The sequence below is a fragment of the Dysidea avara genome, chromosome 1 (assembly GCF_963678975.1).
Source record: "Dysidea avara chromosome 1, odDysAvar1.4, whole genome shotgun sequence".
Taxonomy (NCBI): domain Eukaryota; kingdom Metazoa; phylum Porifera; class Demospongiae; order Dictyoceratida; family Dysideidae; genus Dysidea; species Dysidea avara.
Window position 1 is genome coordinate 64,433,349 of NC_089272.1, and position 20,833 is coordinate 64,454,181.

General features: G+C 40.0%; 2 protein-coding genes across 3 annotated transcripts in view; both read left to right on the forward strand.

Annotated features, from left to right (window-relative positions):
• The window catches only part of LOC136241025 (contactin-6-like), a 118,144-nt gene that overhangs the window by 90,454 nt on the left and 6,857 nt on the right, over window positions 1-20,833 (forward strand). The window lies entirely within an intron of this gene.
• On the forward strand, window positions 370-19,795 carry LOC136241044 (neuronal-glial cell adhesion molecule-like). Of its 2 annotated transcripts, none has more exons than XM_066032228.1 (7): window positions 370-618; window positions 690-849; window positions 902-1,047; window positions 1,097-1,404; window positions 5,877-6,005; window positions 19,019-19,192; window positions 19,547-19,795. In XM_066032228.1, the coding sequence occupies exons 1-4, from the start codon at window positions 378-380 to the stop codon at window positions 1,291-1,293; spliced, it is 744 nt and encodes a 247-aa protein (XP_065888300.1). In that variant the 5' UTR covers window positions 370-377; the 3' UTR covers window positions 1,294-1,404; window positions 5,877-6,005; window positions 19,019-19,192; window positions 19,547-19,795. The 2 variants fall into 2 exon arrangements, with proteins under 2 accessions (XP_065888300.1, XP_065888306.1); XM_066032234.1 differs by having other exon boundaries at window positions 19,550-19,795.

Below are 20,833 nucleotides of genomic sequence, written 5' to 3' on the forward strand. Positions count from 1 at the left end.
TACTGCAGGTAAACAAGCCTCAAAACTGCTGCAAGTATGTACATTATTTAAATTACTTTAAGACTGATACTGACAAGTGATGAGCTTGTCATTAAATTAACTGTGTGCTTAAAAAGTTAACGACATTTTACAGAACAAGTACACAAAAACTTTGGAATTTTCAACTAGAGTAGAGACCATAGTAGCACATCAATAAAAATTACTGAAACAAGCTTGAGTAGTGCACAATATTAAATCACAGTAAAACAATACAAAGTGTTATATCCCTACTGTGCATTTCCATTATGGTATCTTGAGCAGCACAGTAAGTATATAACGCTTCTTATTGTTTTACTGTGATTTAAACATAGCTAGTGTTATTCTCTATAGCTCCTCCAATGATCACCTCATCTCCTAATGACACCACAATGTATACTGGTGACTCCATTGCTATACCATGTGTAGTTACTGGCTTACCTGCTCCTTCAATATCCTACCGTGTAAACACCAGCATGTTGTCAGTGACTGATGGAATGTTAGCTAATGTTAGTGTTACTGACAGTGGAGCATACCAGTGTTTTGTTGAGAACATTCATGGTGTTGTCACTGCCTCCTGGACGATAACTGTGAGAGATCCTGGTGAGTGTGTCTCAGTTAGGCCTCCAAATATAATGTTGTACAAGTACAATACATCACTTATCCTCCTATAGCTGCACCAGTGGTAGTAAACATGTCTGGTAATGGTACTGTACCTGAGTATGGTGACCTTGATATCTTTATTGAAGTTAGTGCTGATCCTATGCCATCAGTTGATTGGAAACTAAATGGTGTCAGCTTTGATTCATCAGATAGACAGATGTTTGCAATGAGGTAATACCATTATTGTTTAGTGTATATTCCATTTAATACTTGCCATATACAGACAATATAATGCTGCAGCATGTCCAGTCACTTATCTACTAGAATTAAGGGTGATCATTTTTACTGCTAATGACTCAGGCCAGTATAGTGTAGTTATTACTAACAGAGCTGGTACCATCCAACCATCCTTCACTCATCTCTTGGAAGGTTAGATAAATCACATGATCTCATCACTTATATCATGTGATCCCCACAGTACCAGCTGCAGTTACAGAAGTGAAGGGTGTTGGTGATAGTTGTATCATTAGAAATGAGAATACCAACTTGACTTGTTTAGTTACTGGAGTACCCACACCAACTATTCAATGGTTTAGGAGTGGTGGTGATAATGACAGGGTAACTATAACAACTGACAGTAAATACACAGTGATGGGTAACATGATAACATCTTAATAATAAACAATGTCAATAATGATGATGCTGATAGATATGGTTGTACTGCCACTAACATGGTTGATGGAATGGAAGGAACTGCTACTGCGGCAGACACGTTTTCTGTGTGTGGTGAGTAAGACTGCATCAAGTCTATTGAAAGTCAGTGTTTAAATAACTACCTTTTATGCATGGCAGCTTAAACACTTATATAAATAAATTTTTGTTTATAAATGTCCTTGTAGAGGGTATGTGTTTACATCATTTTAAGTTAGTAACGGTTGTTACATGCCATGTTTTTGAAGCAAAACTCAATGGTACTCACTCAAAAAAAATGAAACTATAGTTGCAATTGTGTGCACAATTGAAGAAAGGCTGGGGAAAATCTCTACACTGAGTGAGTTACTTATCAAGACGCATGGTAGTGTGTTGTGTGGCCCAAGAAGCCAGCGCGCCACACCGTGAGTATATTAACAGGAAGAAAGAAATGCATTTTCACACCTATGTAGCTCGGTGATCCCTAATCCGATTGGAACCAAATGTGCTACAGAAGTGCCGGTCAGTTAGGGGAGTCTACATGCCAAATGTGAAGAAACTCGCTCCTGCCATTTCCGAGATATGAGCGAACAAAGTTTCGTTTTAATTTCTTTGTTTTTTTCTTCTTCATCTTCATTCCATACACTTTGCAAAATCTGCCATACAACACGAATGCATGTTCAGATCAGGCTGAAATTTGGCACACTTAAAGGGCTTATTAAGGCGGATCTCAGTACCAACTTTGGTAGGAATCCGATGAATATTCACAGAGTTATGACTGATTATTTGTGGTGTTGGGATATACATTTCCAACAAATTAACAGTATCAGAAGTCACCTTTGATGGTTACCCACACCACGAGCATGTTTTTTATATCAATTAAACTGATGGGTCATGACTTACTCCTGGTGGGTTGTATATACCGCAGTCTTTCTTCTGATATCTTACGAAGTACTATTGGTCCGTGTAAATTGCTCACGGAAGTTGATAACCACACACACTTGTTGATATGTGGTGATTTTAACTATCCTGACATTGACTGGTCATCAAATTTTTGTAGTAATCATTGTTCACAATTGTTTCTTGACACTGTACAAGACAAGTAACTTTTCCAGCATGTAGAGGCTCCTACTCAGCATGTACAAAGCTCAACACCACTCGTCCTTGACCTCATTTTGACTAATGAAGAAGAAATAATCAATAGTGTTGATATTCTCCCCGCTTTGGGTTTAAGTGACCATGTATGTCTCCGGTTTAACTATTTGTGCTACTGTTCTACTAACCCTGCTTCCAAACCATGCTACAACATATGCACAATGAGAAAAAGAAATCCATTGGGAATGGTAACATGCCATAGCTAGCTTTTAATTTATATCACAAAAGTGAATGTATATAGAGGGAGCAAACATGACACAAAAGCACAACAGTACATTGCAGCTATAAAGCAATAGCTAATTATAAACTTTGTCATCAGCATTTCATTGGAAGATCTTCATGCATCAAGCAGATATTGTTCGGATGCGTCAAATGCTAACAATTATTGAGTGGGAAGATCTTCTGTCTCCTCTTGACATTCATTCAGCTTACAATGAATTTGCTTTGAGGTTAACTAATATTGTTAATGACTGTGTTCCCTTTGAAACTCCTCGACTAAGGAAAAACCTGTTTATGACATGAGCAGCCAATAGAACCAGTGATATTAAGCAGTTTTAGAAATATGTGAATTCACGTCTCAAATCACGCCCAACAATTAATTCATTAAGACACGATGATAACTCTGTTGCTGACTCAGATCAAGAAAAGTGTGAGCTTTTCAATAAATTTTACACTAGTGTATTTATTAAAGAGGACTGTACATCAATTACTAAAATAAGGTGGAAGGTCTGTCACGCCTACAGGGTAAACCCCTAGGAGGAATGAGTTGAAAATCGCTATGTAGATGGAGTAACCACTGCAGGAGTGCATTTTTGTGGTTTGAAAGGGACCGAGATAAAGACCATGGAGATATGACACAAAACCCAACCTGTGTCAAAATTATGCAATCGATTTTTATGAATGAAAAAACTATTACTGTAGTTTTCACGTCTACCAGGCAAACCGCTTAGAGCAATGAGCTGAAAATCAGTATGTAGTTGGAATAATCATCATAGAAAGTCCTTGCAGTAGTACAGAAGAATCGGAACACAAACCACTGAGTTATGATTCGAAACGCAGCTATGTGTAGCAAATGCGAGATCGAGATACTGTAATAGAACAGTCACCCTAATAAAGCATTCAGCTACGTTTATAACTTACTCCATTATAGAATTGTATTACATTGCAAGTTATTCTGTGGGGAATTCAGCTACAAACAGTTAATCTGATAGACAATTCAGCTACAGGCAAGTCACCCTGTAGAGAGTTCATCTAGAAACAAATCACCCTGTAGAGAGATCAGCTAGAAGAAGTCACCTTGTAGAGAGTTCAGCTACAAAGAAACCATCATGTAGAGAGTTCAGCTGCAAACAAATCACCCTGTAGAGAGTTCAGCTACAAGCAAATCACCCTGTAGAGAGATCAGCTAGAAGAAGAGTAAACAACACATCTAACAATTACAAAAATAACAAACTCACACACAGCATTGCCTTTTTGAGTTACAGTGAATAACCACTCTCTGTCCTTTACAGTTAAGTGCTTTCATTTCTAATCATCACGTTCTTTATGTTTTGAATTATACTAAGGCATAACTTTATCAATGCAATAAGGGGGTAGGTACCCAGGGACTGACCCGGGGACCCAAGGACCCAACTTTTCATGGAATTTAATATACTTCGTAATGTTTATATACATTCTGTACTTTTAGTGGACACCTCTAGTGGCTAATCTCACATGGACAATCCACTTTCTGTCTGTTGCAATTGTTCACACTGTGTTTAATTCAAACAGAAATAACACACACCTCTAAAAATCACATACAGTAGGCTACTCGTGCTGCAAAAAGAGCACGCTAGCCTATTATATCACCATTTAATAAAGTTCAGTATACATGAAAATGGCTTCAGTGAAGTGATTACTGCAAGGTACACCAGGAGCTTGATAAACACACTTTGTGCCATGTAGCACACAAACACAATGAACCTGTTAGAAACAAGCCCTTGATTATAATACTACAGTTACTGATGGCGTGCCTATGAGGCACATGCAATTTCTAAACATTGTGTAAAAAATAGGATAGAGAAAGAGTAATCTAGGCTATTTAGGACTAGCTACTATGACTTGCAAAGGTATCTATGTAGCACAAGGATAGACTGTGTGAAGTACATAAAATTCCACAAAATGTAGTCTCCACAGGTCCTTGAGTCCCTGAGTCCATGGATCCCCAGTCCCTGGGTCCACTGTTTATACCAACCCTTATAATAGAGGGTATCCATTTGATGTTATACTAAATAATTTCCATATAATCACAGGTTATCTTTGTCAAAATGTGAGTTACAAGCTGAAAGATGCCAGCAAAAATAAGAAAGCTGTGATGCATTTGTTATGTTATTCATTGCTTAGTAATATCACTTTGCAGCTGGAAGAAACAGGCCATTAAACCCCAGCTGCTCATTGTCTTGTACTGTAGAATCCTCCACTTTTGAACTTGTTATTAATATTTAATCCAAAACAGCCAAACTGTAAAAAAAAGAGTGTGGCCCTCAGAAAGACTATGGCGAAAAAAGATGTGAAATCCAAAGTGGGGGCCAAGAAATGGCTGTGATGGTAGGTTAATGGTAAAAATTTTAATTACGACAATTCAGGTGAATTTTGTGCCGCTTGGTCTTGGCACAAAATTCACCTGAATTGTCATTATTAAAATTTTTACTATTAATCTACCATCACAGCCATTTCTTGGCCACCACCTTGGATTTTACATCTTTTTTCACCGTAGTCTTTCTGAGGGCTGCACTCTTTTTTTTACAGCTTGGCTGTTTAGCCTATACTTTGCAAGCAGGCAGGCAGGCTGAGCAGGCAGGGCAGGCAGATACATGGGCAGGCAGGCAGACAGACAGACAGACAGGCAGACAAACAGACAGGAAGGCAGGCAGACATATATAGACAAATAGACAGACCAAACATCGAGTTTTGCAAAATTAGACAGGTGCTTTTGTATAGGTTTACGTATCTTTAACAATAGAATTTGATGGTAGACCCACCAAAAGTCTTAAATCATTGCCTAATATATTTGTCATTTGAAATATTTCTACTATGATTGTCAATGGCAGTATGTTAGGTATACTCTTTTTGACAAGGAACTCCTACTATTCAGTACTATACTAATATGAATATGAACAGAACAAAGTAAAACATTTTGATTTTGTATGGCAGAAATACACTTATCACTTGATACCATTAGTGAACCTATGCTTTTTCAAAGAGTAGTTTAGAGATGAAGAATGCATGACTGTCTTGTATTAGGAGTTTTGTGAAAAACACATTACAACTACACTCATGTTGGATCACATTGCTAAACCTTATATACTATTATTATACATGTGTGTATGCTGAACTGTTGTGCTGTGTAGTTATTTGTTGTTTTACTACCACAGCTTTTCCCACTGCTAGTATACTTTCTATACCTGACCAAACAACAGTTGTTGGTACAAGTGTGAGAGTTAGATGCTCTGGTAGTGGTGATCCTGAGCTATCATTCATGTGGTTTAAAGTGTATGGAAATGGTAAGTACTTTTTTGGGATGACATTAGATGGCTACTTGCGGAAATGAAACACATTTTAATGCCTACTTTTGGCTAACATCTTGAATGAGACTAGCTATATGAAATTAGCCAAACGTGTTAAAAAATGTCTCATTTTAGCAAGTATTCATCTAATCTTGTTGGACTAGTTCCCTGACTTTTGTTGGGTGGATCATTCTCATTTCATGTTCAGCTATAATATTTTTGAGTGTGTTTCCTTGCCATTTTGTTGTTTCCTTACTTTTTATAGCATGTACATTATATCGATCCCTATACTTCCGTTCACTTTTTATATGTCTAGCTTGCTAGCTAAATTACACCATCACAACATTTCATACTATCAGCATGACTCTTCTCCGGGTCCTTTTTGTACGTAAGTTTTCAAGGCTTCATGCTGCACTGTCTACACAGATATTCTCTAACTTTTCTTGATATTGTTTCTTCTTGTTGTCCACTATCTTCTCTTTGTTTTCAGTATAATACTTTTTGTTGTGGCATACATGTATTTTTCTTTTTTCCTGTCAGAGGCATGATTAAAGCTACCTCGCGAAAAACTAATCTGGTAAAAACCATAGCTAAAATGATTATTTACAGAATGTTAAAACTACAACTATTTGAATACTACGCCCATACACTCTTGTTTTACTACGGCTGATGTGTTAGTGTGCAAATATCACGTGTGCAGATACACCCGCCACAACTATCAATTATCTTTCTGGAAGAAGGAGAAGGCCCACAATGAATGATGAGAGTGAATGGCAAGGTGCAGCAGACAAAATGTAATCAGAGCAACAGATTCATGAATCTGCCATCATTACCTTGGCTGTCTGAAATTTCTGGAGCCGTATACTGGGTCTTATGGCAGGCAGCAGGCATGCAGATGAAATGCAGGTGAGTTTCAAAATATTTAAAATTTACTCTACATCGAAATGATCAACTTTTCACTACATTTAACCAAGGTACAGCATCAGTATATCTGTATATGCATTCCAGGTGGTTTTTCTGGAAAACTATTGCAAGGCTGTTTTTTAAAGTGCGAACATTCACAAAGCCGTACGATTTCTTATACTGATTCCTACTTATTTATACCATACTTAATAATCATATACACTGGGCTGTGCAACTTAAAATTTCTATTGTGACATCCCTAGTGAGTACACTGAGTTTGTCACGACGGACGAACTGTAGAACTTGTATAGGTATTTATTATGATGTAATATTATTAGTTAGTATATTGTACGCATGCGTGTACATGTTGAGAGTTGCGATTGTGGTATTGACACGAGTTTCATAGTGTGCGTAGTGTATCCGAATCCTTCCCTGTCTCGTCCATCCTTGGTCGAACCTCGCGATTGGCGTACCCCATCTTAACCCGCCACATTTTTGGTGCTGTGACAGGTACGTCATCTATACTATCATAACCCCGCTACATTTTTGGTGCTGTGACAGGTACGTCATCTATACTATCATAACCCCGCTACATTTTTGGTGCTGTGGATCATTTAATTCGGACGATGGCAGAACTGAAGAAGCTTGTTTCATCCCGACGAGGATACAGGGTGCACCTCACAAAGTTACTACAGACACTCACGGATATTCTAAATGAAGCGCAACCTCCTCTCAGTGAAGATAAGATCGCTACATTAAAGGACTTATATGAGCAACTCGAGAGAAAGCAAGAATTCATCTCAAACCTAGATGCAAAAATCCTCGAAAGCACTACAGATGATACTGAGATAGAAACAGAGGTACTGCAAACCGAAGAAATCAGCTCTTCAATATCAACAGCAAAGGCTAAGATCAAACAACGTCTTACGCCCACTACTTCCGCTTTAGCTGTGACTCCACAGAGAACTGATGTTCAACCACTACCACCATCACCGTCAGTGCCAGCTCATGAACATTTCACCTGACTTCCCAAGTTAGATCTACCACAGTTCACTGGAAATCCCCTCTACTGGCAGTCATTTTGGGACTGCTTCGAGGCTGCAGTCCACAACAATCCCTCCTTGACTGGAGTGCAGAAACTCAGCTACCTGCGAGCACAGCTCCTTGAAGATGCAGCCCATGTCATAGCTGGATTCCAGTTAACCAATGACAATTACGTACACTTAGTTACCTTATTGAAAGAACGCTTCGGGCAGACATACAAGCAGGTGGATGCCCACATGCAAGCCCTGATTGACCTTAACAGTCCAAGCAACTCTCTTTCTAGCTTGCGTGAATTTTATGATGCAACTGAGGGACACATTCGTAGTCTATCAACCCTTGGGAAGCCAGAGGACTCCTATGGCAGTCTCCTTGTGACCATACTTCTGAATAAGTTACCATCCAAGACCAAGCAGAATCTAGTAAGGGCACATGGCAAGAAGGAATGGACATTGTCAGAATTACAAACAGCTATTCTGAATGAAATATTCATACTTGAGATGGGATCACAAACAGAACCCCATACTTCTGCAACTCTCCCAACAGCAGCATTTCATACTGACACAAGGAAACCTGTTACAACAGTTAAGAGCAAACAACAATGATGTCCATTTTGTGCAGGCCCTCATAATCCATCTCTGTGTGAATCGTTCAAAGATTCTAAGCAGCGGTGTGACATAGTGCGTCAAATAAGCTCTGCTACAACTGTCTAGGACACCACAAAGTGTCCTTGTGTAATTCCAGACATCTTTGCCACAACTGCCAGAGGAAACACCACACTAGTCTGTGCACAAATGGCCAACATGGTGGCACCTCAGACAGGTCCACCCAATCTGCGACTCCACCACAGAACCATACACATCAGCCAGCCACTGCTACAAACACTAATGCAGTGGACACCGCTTCCTTGTCAATGACTGTTCCACTACCACAGAATACCGTTTGCCTTCTCAAAACAGCTGTAGCAACCATCAGAAACGGAATTTACCATTCAAAGGCTAATGTTTTATTCGACGAAGGCTCCCAGAGGTCATTTATCACTGAAGGTTTAGCAAATACCTTGGCCCTACAACCTCATCGTAAGGAAGACATTGTAATATCATCCTTTGGGGCACACTGTAAACTAAACCAGAAAGTCAATGTTGCAGTGATCAATCTAGATACTCTGACTGGCCAAACCATACCAATGACTGTGCTTGTGGTACCTCACATCGCTACACCATTGCAGAACACAGTGACCCTTAATGTAGCTCATCACCCACATCTTCAGAATCTCCCCCTAGCCCACCCACTCAGTGCAGATAAGGAGTTTGACATTTCTCTTCTCGTGGGCGCGGACCACTATTGGGATGTAGTCGGAGATGTTATTGTAAGAGGTGATGGACCCACAGCAGTGGAGTCTAAATTAGGTTATTTGCTCTCTGGACCAGCTCCAATCACAGCTGGACAATTTATTACTACTACCAACAGTGCCATGATGCTCACTCTTTTACCTAATGAGTTGAACTTGGAACGTTTTTGGGACGTAGAATCTGTAGGTGTGACCCCTCCTGATGACATTTCAGAAGACAAGGTACTAGACAACTACTCAACCTCTTGTGTCACACGTGATCATGATGGAGCTTATGTTGCTAGATTTCCGTGGATGCTAGACCACCCTGATCTCCCTACTAATTTCACTGTAGCCAAGCAGAGAACCAATCAACTTGTGAAGCGTTTGTCCCAAACCCCTGAACTACTGAAGGTGTACAGCCAAATCATTGCAGAGCAGGAAGCTAAGGGTTTCATTGAGCACCTAGATGACCAATCTACAACACACACCAGTGTTCACTACATTCCTCATCACGCTGTGGAAAAAGATTCTACGACAACACCCATACGTATTGTGTTTGACTGCAGTTGTCGACAATCATCGAAACACCCCAGCCTCAATGATTGTCTGATCATTGGTTCACCATGTGACAATGATTTATGCACCCTTCTTGTCCGCTTCAGGTCTCACATATTTGGTTTATCAACAGACATTGAGAAGGCTTTCTTAAATGTACGGCTACACCCAGACAATAGGAACTATACACGCTTCTTTTGGCTTTCTGATCCAACAGATCCTTCCAGCCCACTTTGTGTCTACCGCTTTAAAGTTGTACCATTTGGTGCTACTAGCTCACCATTTATGCTGAATGCCGTGTTGCAATACCATCTCAAGCAATACAACTCACCTGTGTCGAAAGATATGCTCTCTAACCTCTATGTGGACAACATCATATCTGGCTGTGATACAGAACAAGCAGCAGTGGCTTATTACAGACAAGCCAGAACCATCATGGGCGAAGCAAGGCTCAACTTGCGTAGTTGGTCTTCCAATAGTGCTGAACTTACAGCTGCAGCTACCAATGACAACACTGCTGAAGGAGCCCTGTCCGTTAATGTATTGGGACTTCGCTGGAACCCCACATCAGATATACTTCACCTAGCTGAAAAACCATCTATTCTAGCTTATGACCACTTGGTAACCAAACGAGAAGTTTTGCAGGATTTATCGAAGATATTTGATCCCCTGGGATTTGTTGCGCCTGTGGTCATACAAGCCAAGATAATGATGCAGAAGCTATGGCAGTTAAAGATCACATGGGATGAGCCATTAGATGATGATCTGCAAACCCAGTGGAGACACATTGCTACTGATTTAAAGAGTACAGCCAAATTTCCCGTAAGTCGATGTTATTTTGATGCACGCATGCCACATCCAACTATCCACTGTTTTGCTGATGCTAGCCAACAAGCATATGGAGCTGTAGTGTTTTTTACCCAGAACAACCAAGTCATTTGTCATAGCGAAAGCCCGCGTGGCACCTCTGAAGTCAATAACTATACCACGCCTGGAACTCATGGCAGCACTGGTGGCCACTCGTCTGACACATTTCGTGCTGAAGGCAATCCCCTTTGATGACTCACCGATCTACATATGGTCTGACAGTCAGATCGTGCTACACTGGATTAAGAGCCATAAACCCCTTCTGGTATTCGTACGTCATCGCACAACAGAGATGAACTCCTTGCTGCCGTCTGCCAACTGGAATTATTGTCCTACTTCTGAGAACCCAGCCGATTTGTTATCAAGGGGTACTAGCACTGAAGCATTGATGTCCTCATCACTGTGGAATTATGGACCTAAGTGGCTCACTACACCAAGCCAGTGGCCATCATTCCAGCCACCACCCTTACCACCACTTGTCTTAGCAGCAGCAGTGGCAACAGAATTTATCCCCACTCAACAACCTCCACCGGACTTAGGTCTGCACTGTGTCATTTCTACTGACAGATACAGCTCACTTAACAAGTTGTTGTGTGTCAGTGCATATGTTATTCATTTTGTGGGCAATCTGAAGGTGCAGCCACAGCAAAGACAATTTGGTCCTGTCACTGCTGAAGAACTTCATATGGTTAACCTCAAGTGGGTAAAGGATACACAGCAAGCAATATACTGGAAAGAAGTCAACAATCTCCAGCTGATTACGAAGCAACCCAGAACCCCCAGAGTACTACTCGTTAGGCAGCTCCGATTATTCTTAGACACAGACGGCTTGCTACGTTGTGGTGGACGCATTCATAATGCTCCAGTGAATGAGACGACCAAGTTTCCATACCTGTTGCCATCAAGACATTCATTGTTAAAGTTAGTTATTGTTGATATACATGTGAGACTTTGTCACTCAGGTACCACTGCAACATTGACAGCTTTACGACAATCCTACTGGATTCCAGCTGCTCGACAGTACATAATATCAATTTTACATCACTGTACTGTCTGTCGTAAAGTATCTGGGAAGCCTTATTCCGCTCCAGACCCCCCTCCCCTGCCTAAATTGCGAACACAGGATGTACACCCCTTTACATTCACAGGAGTGGATTTCACAGGGGCCTTGTATGTACAACAAGGAAGGCAGGAGGTGAAAGTGTACTTGTGTCTCTTTACTTGCGCCACTACTCGTGCAGTTCATCTGGAGCTAGTGCAGGACCTAACAGCTCAAACCTTTCTGTTGGCATTCCGCAAGTTTGTAGCACGGAGATCCCTCCCAAGAATAATGATATCCGATAATGGCTCAACCTATTCATCAGCGGCAGAAGAGTTACACTCCTTAATGCAGTTGCCAGAAGTCAAGGAGGAGCTGGGAAAGAGAGGCGTCTCGTGGAGATTTATACCCAAGAGAGCTCCCTGGTATGGGGGTTTTTGGGAACGTTTAATTGGGCTCACCAAGACTGCCATCAAGAAAGTGCTTGGAAGACGCCACGTCCCACTATCAACATTAGAAACCATCATTGTTGAAATAGAGGCGATACTCAATGACCGCCCACTGACGTTCGTTCCTTCAGACCTTGGAGACCCAGAGCCCTTGACACCTGCGCATCTTTTACATGGACGCAGAATTACTAGCCTCCCACACCAGCAAATTGACATTGATGAGCTTACGGACCCGAATTATGGAGCAGCAGTACAGCTACGCAAGAGAGCTAGAGTACAGGCAGCTGTGCTCAGTTACTTTAGGAAGAGGTGGTGTCATTATGATTATGATTATGATTATGATTATATACGGGTAAAGGCACAGCCTGCATACCCGATCAATGCAGTAATTATATAAAAATAACTCTTGAATCAATTAAATAACTTATACAAAAATAAATCTTGAATCAATTAAATGACTATCTAATAATGATTTAAAAGTGTTAATCGAAGAAATATTTACAACATAATTAGGCAAACTATTCCAATTGTTGGTGATTCTATTGATAAAGTAATTAGATCTACATAATAGTCTTGAGCGTTCCTTAAACAATTTGAATTGATGCCCCCTGGTAATAGATCTTGAGTACGTATATATATCAGTAAAATCGGTGGTGAAATAATTGTTAAGAATTTTGAAAAGAAATATTAGATCACCTCTCAAACGTCTATAATGAAAAGATGGCAAATCTAGTTGTGTCAACCTCTCTGAGTAAGATTTGTCTTGAAGTTGTGGGATGAGACGAGTAGCCCTTCGTTGTATCTTCTCTACCTTTCTGTTGTCTAGGATGTAATGAGGCCCCCAAATAGGATTATTGTATTCCAAGATAGGTCGAACTAATGTATTGAACAGACAAGTTAGCATGGTAGAGTCAAGGTATTCAAATGATTTCTTAATCAAACCAAGTACTCGGTTAGCTTTGGTAGTAACTTGAGTGGTGTGATGATGGAATTTGAGCTGATCGTCAAAAACAATACCGAGGTCGCTGTGCGTTGCATTGATGTCAATAAATATTCCGTTGAGACAGTAAGGACCATAGTGGTGGGCTGGGCCGAAGTGAAGGTGTTTGCACTTGGAAATATTAAAATTCAAAAGCCACTGTTGTGACCATCTTTGAAGTAAGTCTAAGTCACTCTGTAACGCAGTATAGTCTTCTCTATTTCTAATGACTCGAAAGATTTTTGTATCATCAGCAAACAATAGCACCGGACTTGATACAATTGATGGTATCTCATTTACAAACATCGTGAATAGTAGGGGACCCAGCACAGAACCCTGGGGGACACCACTAGTAACTGGAATGGTGGAAGATTTATGGCCATTAAGTACAACTTGTTGCACTCTGTTAGATAAAAAACTTTCAATCAATTTTAGCACATTTCCATGAATACCAAACGATGTTAACTTTTGCAATAAACGTCGGTGTGGAACAGTATCGAAGGCTTTTTGGAAATCTAAGTAGATTACGTCAATAGAATAGCCCTCATCAAGATGATGAGTTAAATAATCCAGCATCAGAAGCAATTGAGTGGAACACGATCTTCCTGGTATGAAGCCAAATTGATAGGGAGACAGTAAGTTGTTTGTGGATAGGTGGTTCAGTATATGATCTTTGACAATGGATTCCATTAACTTGCTGAAAATAGAAGTGAGGCTGACTGGTCTATAATTGCAGGCCAGATTCCGTGCACCTTTTTTGTGAATAGGTGTTACATTGGCACACTTCCAATCTGAAGGTAAAGTGCCACTATTTAGCGATTTATTAAACAGGATAGATAATGGTACAGAAATAAATTCACTTACAGATTTGATAATAGTTATAGGCCATCCGTCTGGTCCAGAGGATTTATTACTCATGAGTACCTCACTTCACTACGGGAGTACCACAAGGCATCAGGGGATAACAAACAATGTGTGAAGAAGGGCGATGTCGTCAATCTCGTCATTGTTCACGATGACACCCCACGAATAACCTGGAAAATGGCCGTAGTTGAAGACTTGATTGTTGGTAGAGATGGACTTGTGCGAGCAGCTACCATACGCACCAGTAATGGAACCACAAGCAGACCCATCACCAAGCTGTATCCCATAGAACTTAATGAAGCAGATGACGCCATAGTTGAACCAAAAGGAACTCTTACAATGCAACCTAGTAGTGATTCAGATCAACCCAGGGGCAAAGATAATCGTCCACAGAGAGCTTCTGCTAGAAAGGCTACTGATAGAGTGAAAGAGTGGGTTCAACTTCTTTCTGCCCCCCCGGAGGATGTCACGACGGACGAACTGTAGAACTTGTATAGGTATTTATTATGATGTAATATTATTAGTTAGTATATTGTACGCATGCGTGTACATGTTGAGAGTTGCGATTGTGGTATTGACACGAGTTTCATAGTGTGCGTAGTGTATCCGAATCCTTCCCTGTCTCGTCCATCCTTGGTCGAACCTTGTGATTGGCGTACCCCATCTTAACCCGCCACATTTTTGGTGCTGTGACAGGTACGTCATCTATACTATCATAACCCCGCTACAGAGTTATCATACAGTACGATAGTACTGTATGGTAGGGACAACGAAGATGTGGGCGTGGTCTACGAAGATAAATCAAGCCAAAATCATCTTTGCAAACCCTTCACGGCCACTTGACAGTATTGGTCAGGTATAACCAAGCCCAAACATGCGACCAGAAGCATTTTCGATTAGGTGCTATGAAATTTAAAAAATAAACTTTATTTTTGCAAATTTTCTACTGCCTGCCTGCCTGATGCATTCAGTCAAGCGTAGCGGAAAATTGGCTACAGCTACAGCCTTACTTCCTTGACGGAAATGCTTCGAATTTCATGGAGATGAAACTTTTAGTATTTTAAATATCCTACAATGTATGCGCTACTGCTTACTGATTTTCCTCTTTTTTATCGTGGCCATTGCTCATTAGTAGGGCTTCCATAATCATTGTGAATACACGTTATCGCACCAAACTTTTAGAATACGTTTGTGATTTGACGTTTGGTTTATACAGGACCTATCGTACGTCGTCGACAAGATACACGCGTAAGACATCTTGTTTAGTATTAGTGTGTTTGTTGTTTAGCGGCTAGGTTTAACTGCTTGCATTTCTAAACGCATTTCTTTGTGACTAACACATTCTTCGCTATTACAGTATTAGCTAACACCATAGATAGTATATACTACGTACCCGGGATTGCGTACCGCCGGTTTTCAAAGGAACGATCATCGTTGTACTCGTTAACACTTTTCCTTTGTAGTGTACCGCGCAAGTGTTGTACTAGGCTAAATCATCTGAGGAATGCTGTGCAGAGCTATCATGGCCATCTCTTTCCACCCGACGAAAATATCTGTCATTGACTATTATCTATGATATTCTTCACCATCATATATCTCTAAAGTTTAATGATTACTTCACTTTTTCTTCTGCTGCCTCTACCAGATCACACTCACTGTCTATTCTATGTAAGCAGTCATCCATAAACTCTTACCGTTACTCCTTTTTTGTGAACAGTGTTTTCTGGTGGAACTCCATCCCATTTGACATTCTGTCTACTACACGCCGCACTACTTTTAGGCGAATGCTTTACAATTTTGTTTCTGGTTAAGTCATGTATGTTTTTAATGTAAACTTTTTATTTCACTGTACTGTAATTGTCTTTGTAATGTATCCTTAGTTCTTTGGTTTTGTATTGTATCGTTTTTGTAGGTGGTACTCTTATAGGCATATTTGCCTTTTGTATTCACCTTACCTTTTGGTTAAACAAATAAAAATTAAATTAAATTAAAATAAGCGGCATAGTACTGGAGCTCAACAGCATCATATCTGCTACCCTCTACAGTTCCAATGGCTAGAGAATAGATCCTGATCGGCTAAGTGTCCAAGCCAGAAAATCGGCACGAGCTGAGTGGCCATCTGCTTCGTGTTGTTGGAAGGTGTTTGGGGATCTTAGCTCTTGTTAAATGGCTAAATATGTCACTTACTATGATGCTGTTGGTTGAGTGGACATAGACAAATTGTTTAAGATAGGCATGACGATTGTAGCTTGGTTTTTTGAGTCGTTATTCGATGAAATATGATGGCGAGTTTGAGGCTTGTAAAATCACTTGCACGATGCTTATGCTGTATTTCAAGCGTTTTCCTGGTAATTCAGTCTATTGAGAAGTGTTCGAGTGTATCCTTTCACTGTTTACATAATGATGAAGAGGTTAAATCTTTCGTATTAGTAAAATCGCCAGGAGGTGGCCAGTTTTACGGGAAACGTTTACGATTACTAACAGAAGACCGTATATTGAAGTACAACGTGGATTGGCAGTGTTGATAAGTGTTAACGAAGTCGGTACGCAATCCCGGGTACGTAGTATATAATATCTATGCTAACACTTCTTCGAGGGGTCACCAACTCACGAAAAAGTGGTACGGATTTCAAAATCTTGAACAAATTTCTCAAGATTTCACGGGTTTCAAAAGATTTCGCAAAATCGAACGAGAGCTGCAAAATCTGATTTTAAATTACAGGTTGGTGTAGAGTGATAAATCACCAAAAAGTAGTGAGAGAAAGAAACAGAAGTTCAGCAGGCATGTAAGAGCAAAGCCTCACGAAATTGAGAGGAATTGTGAAGCCATATAAAACCAGGAGTAAAGCCTTGGCATGACTATTAAATGAAACCTTACAAAACCAGGAGCAACTCGCAGCTGAAGCCCTATAAACCAGGAAAAGGCCAATCATTCAGGGGAAATCCCGTGCGAAACCCCTCAAAACCAGGAGCAACTGTCAAAGCTCTATCTGGTGTGAAACCCCAAAAAACCAGGAGCATCTCAGCGTATGCTTAAGTTGCTTTTGTAGTTGATGTGTTGCTAAGTTTATGAAGTTTTGCTAAGTTTATGTTGCTAAGTTTGCAGTTTGCTAAGTAAATCCATTCTTATTTTTGTGCAGGAGCAGTTTGCATGAATTCCCCAGGTTTTGTTTGGCTTCCACAACTCGCTTAATATAAATCGACTTCTTTCCCACAACTCCTGGTTTTGTTTGGCTTCCACAACTCGCTTAATGCAAATCTGAAACGGAGAGGAACATCGGATTTCATTCTCAATTTGATTCCCTCCTGTTTTGTATGGCTTCTTTTCCCACAGCTCCTGGTTTTGTTTGGCTTCCACAGCTCGCTTAATACAAATCCGAAACGGAGCGGAACATCGGATTTCATTCTAAATTCGATTCTCTCCTGGTTTTGTATGGCTTCTTTCTCACAGCTCCTGGTTTTGTTTGGCTTCCACAACTCGCTTAATACAAATTCGAAACGGAGCGGAACATCGGATTTTATCGATATACTTTTGGACAGTTTGCATGGATTCTCTCCTGGTTTATGTGGCTTCTTTCCCACAACCCCTGGTTTTGTTTGGCTTCCACAACTCGCTTAATAATATAAATCCGAAACGGAGCGGAACATCGGATTTCATTCTTTCCTGGTTTGTGCGGCTTTTTTCCCACAGCTTCTGGTTTTGTGCGGCTTCCACAACTTGATTATACAAATCCGAAGCGGAGCGGAACATCGGATTTCATTCTTACTTTTGTGCAGGAGCAGTTGAGTGTAAGCTACGGTACCAGAATGAGTATAGAATCAGAATTACGATAACAACATAAGATTTCGTATTTCAGGCAGGATTTTACTGGAGGTGTACGAGATTTCGAAGCAGTTGGTGACCCCTCGCACTTCTTTATGTATCCTTGCATGTGCTTACTATTGTCTACACAGTCAGCAAAACCATATACATACATGATTGGAATAGTCAAATAACTATCTAAAGCTGTTACACTATTAAGTGTAAAATGCATATACAAAACTTCTAATTCAATGCATGAATATTAATGTATTAAGTGCATAATCTCATAGAAACCCTGCATATTATGTTTTGTCACAATTCCTTGTCAGTTGTCAGTCGCTCCAGCAGCATCGTCCTTATGTGCAACAATTACTTATTGTGTTCCACCATATTCCCACTACAATGATCAATGTGTACTGTATAGCTAACCTATGACAGGTACAAAGAAAGCATAGCTTATTTGGTAGCATCATTGTTAACAAAGTTATAGCTAATGAAAGTGTAAAAGGTAGAGTAGGGCTTATCATACAGCACGATAGTAACTGTATAGTAGGGACCACAAAGGAATAGGCGTGGCCCACAAAATAATATCAGCCAAAATTTTCCCTTACAACGATGAGGCAGTATTGGTGAGGTAAAACTAAACCCAAACAAGCTTTCAGATCAACCTGAAATGCTTTTAACAAGTTCTTGATTAAAATGCTGTGTAACGGGTTGAACATAGCTGACAACAAAGCGTAATGGTAGCTTCACTTTTCACACGATAATTGATATAGCTGGGGCACGCGGTGCCTTTTCAGATGCGGTATGCATGGGGTCACCAGCTGTAATAAAATTACGTACAAAAAAAGTTAACAAACAAGTACACGAATAAATTTGGAACTTTCAACTACAGTAGGGACCATAGCACATTGATAAAAAGTACTGAAACAAGTTGGAGTAGTCCATGATATTAATTCACTGTAATACAATAAGAAGTGTTATATCCCTACTGTGCATTTCCGTTATGGTATCTTGAGCACAGTAGGGATATAACACCTCTTATTGTATTACAGTGATTTAATATCATGGACTACTCCAACTTGTTTCAGTACTTTTTATCAATGTGTTATGGTCCCTACTGTAGTTGAAAATTCCAAATTTTTTTGTTTACTTGTTTACTTATTGTAATCATACAGGAACTCGTACTAATCCAACGGTGCCAGGTCGTGTTCGAGTGGTGTTAGAGCATACTACAGTGGACAGTTTCCTTGAGTTTGAGGTGTTAGAGATGTCTGATTCAGGCACTTATGTGTGTGTAGTCTCTAACAGTGCTGGAACTAGAGAAAGCTCCATTGTCTTGGAAGTTGAAGGTATACAATTATGTACTTTGACATAAATGGGATAAGTGTTGTAATGAAATTTGGAAATTAAAAAACTAAAAAACAAGAAGGGATTGCTGGGGTGGTACTGTAAACCACAAGTCCTTATTTTGACTCAAAAGAGTCATTGCAGTGATATGAAACAATTAACATCAATTATGCCTTGACAGAGAAGCAGAGAAGTACATTATTACCCAAGTAAAATTCCTTGTTTTTAGTGATTCCTATTTCCCTTTAAAAAATTCCTATAACTGTTTTATTCAACCATAAGCTATAACATTGTGTGGTAAGTTTATTTGATGTTTGTGCAGTGGCTTACAAATTCACTGTTCTACTTCTTCATAGCAGAAAGAGCTGATGATAATGAAGATTTTCCATTGTGGGCCATCATTATGGTGGCAGTTGGAGGAGCAACAATACTGACTGTCATAGTGACATTGATCATACTACTTGTGAGATACAGCATAAAGTCCAGTAAATCGCAGGCCATGGCCACTAGCACAGGTTGCCAGTGGACCTAACTGAAGCAAGAAAATAAATAAAGTGTACTTGCTGGTTTCACATACTATTTATTTATAACATTGAACATGCATTAGCTGGACAAGTGACACTGTTGAAGTCACAATGAAGCTGCAAACAACGTTTTGTATCTCAGGTATAGAGTTGTTGTAGCTGTATATAGGAGCAGACAGTAGCATTGATGTCAAGTGGTTTCATCGATATCCAGCTGTTACATGACTCTGGATGAGGTCTGCCATAACAGTGGCTATAGCCAATGCATGGAGACTTTCTGGTAATGGAGGCACTGGGACAATAGCTGGGATTGTAGAAGTAAGAGTGAAGGTTACCAGTTGTGTTGGCCCAGATGGTTTAACTTATGGCTCTAAAGTATTATAGCAGAATATCAAAAACTCTAACAACAACTTTTGTAGTTGTTTTTGTCACAAATGTGCAGTTTAACAGACCAGCCCCCTTTGAAACTCATTGAAATGAACACCAAATATAGTAGGTCAGGTGGTTGAGAGTGGTTATAACACCAGGTGGACTTGTACTACTAGTTTACTCTTCTGTTAAATTTGTATTACGCTATTTACAACAATAGCAGATACAGTAATTCATTCCTACTGGACAGACCATTTGCACTGGATTTTCTGGCATGGTACATTGCTACCTGAATTATATAAAACCTGTTGAAGTAAAACCAAGCAGATGTAACAGCTAAAAAGAGCATGATAGTCTGTTTAATCAACAGTTATTAGAATTTATAGTGTAATCAACAGTTATTAGAATTTATAGTGTATCATGCAGTGCATAGACTGCACCAGCGTTGAAACCGGGTCACTACTGCTGACCTGGATGACCCGACCTGGTTTCAACACTGGACTGCACCACACACACACACACACACACACACACACACACACATACACACACACACACACACACACACATACACACACACACACACACACACACATACACACACACACACACACACATGCAGACTAAATACAGTTAATACTCTAATAGATCAGTCACACGTAATATCTTAACATTTTACAGCAATAGAAGTCTTATAGTGTTTCTAAAAAAATCTTGGGTGTATGTGCTTCCCAGATGGTATGACATTGA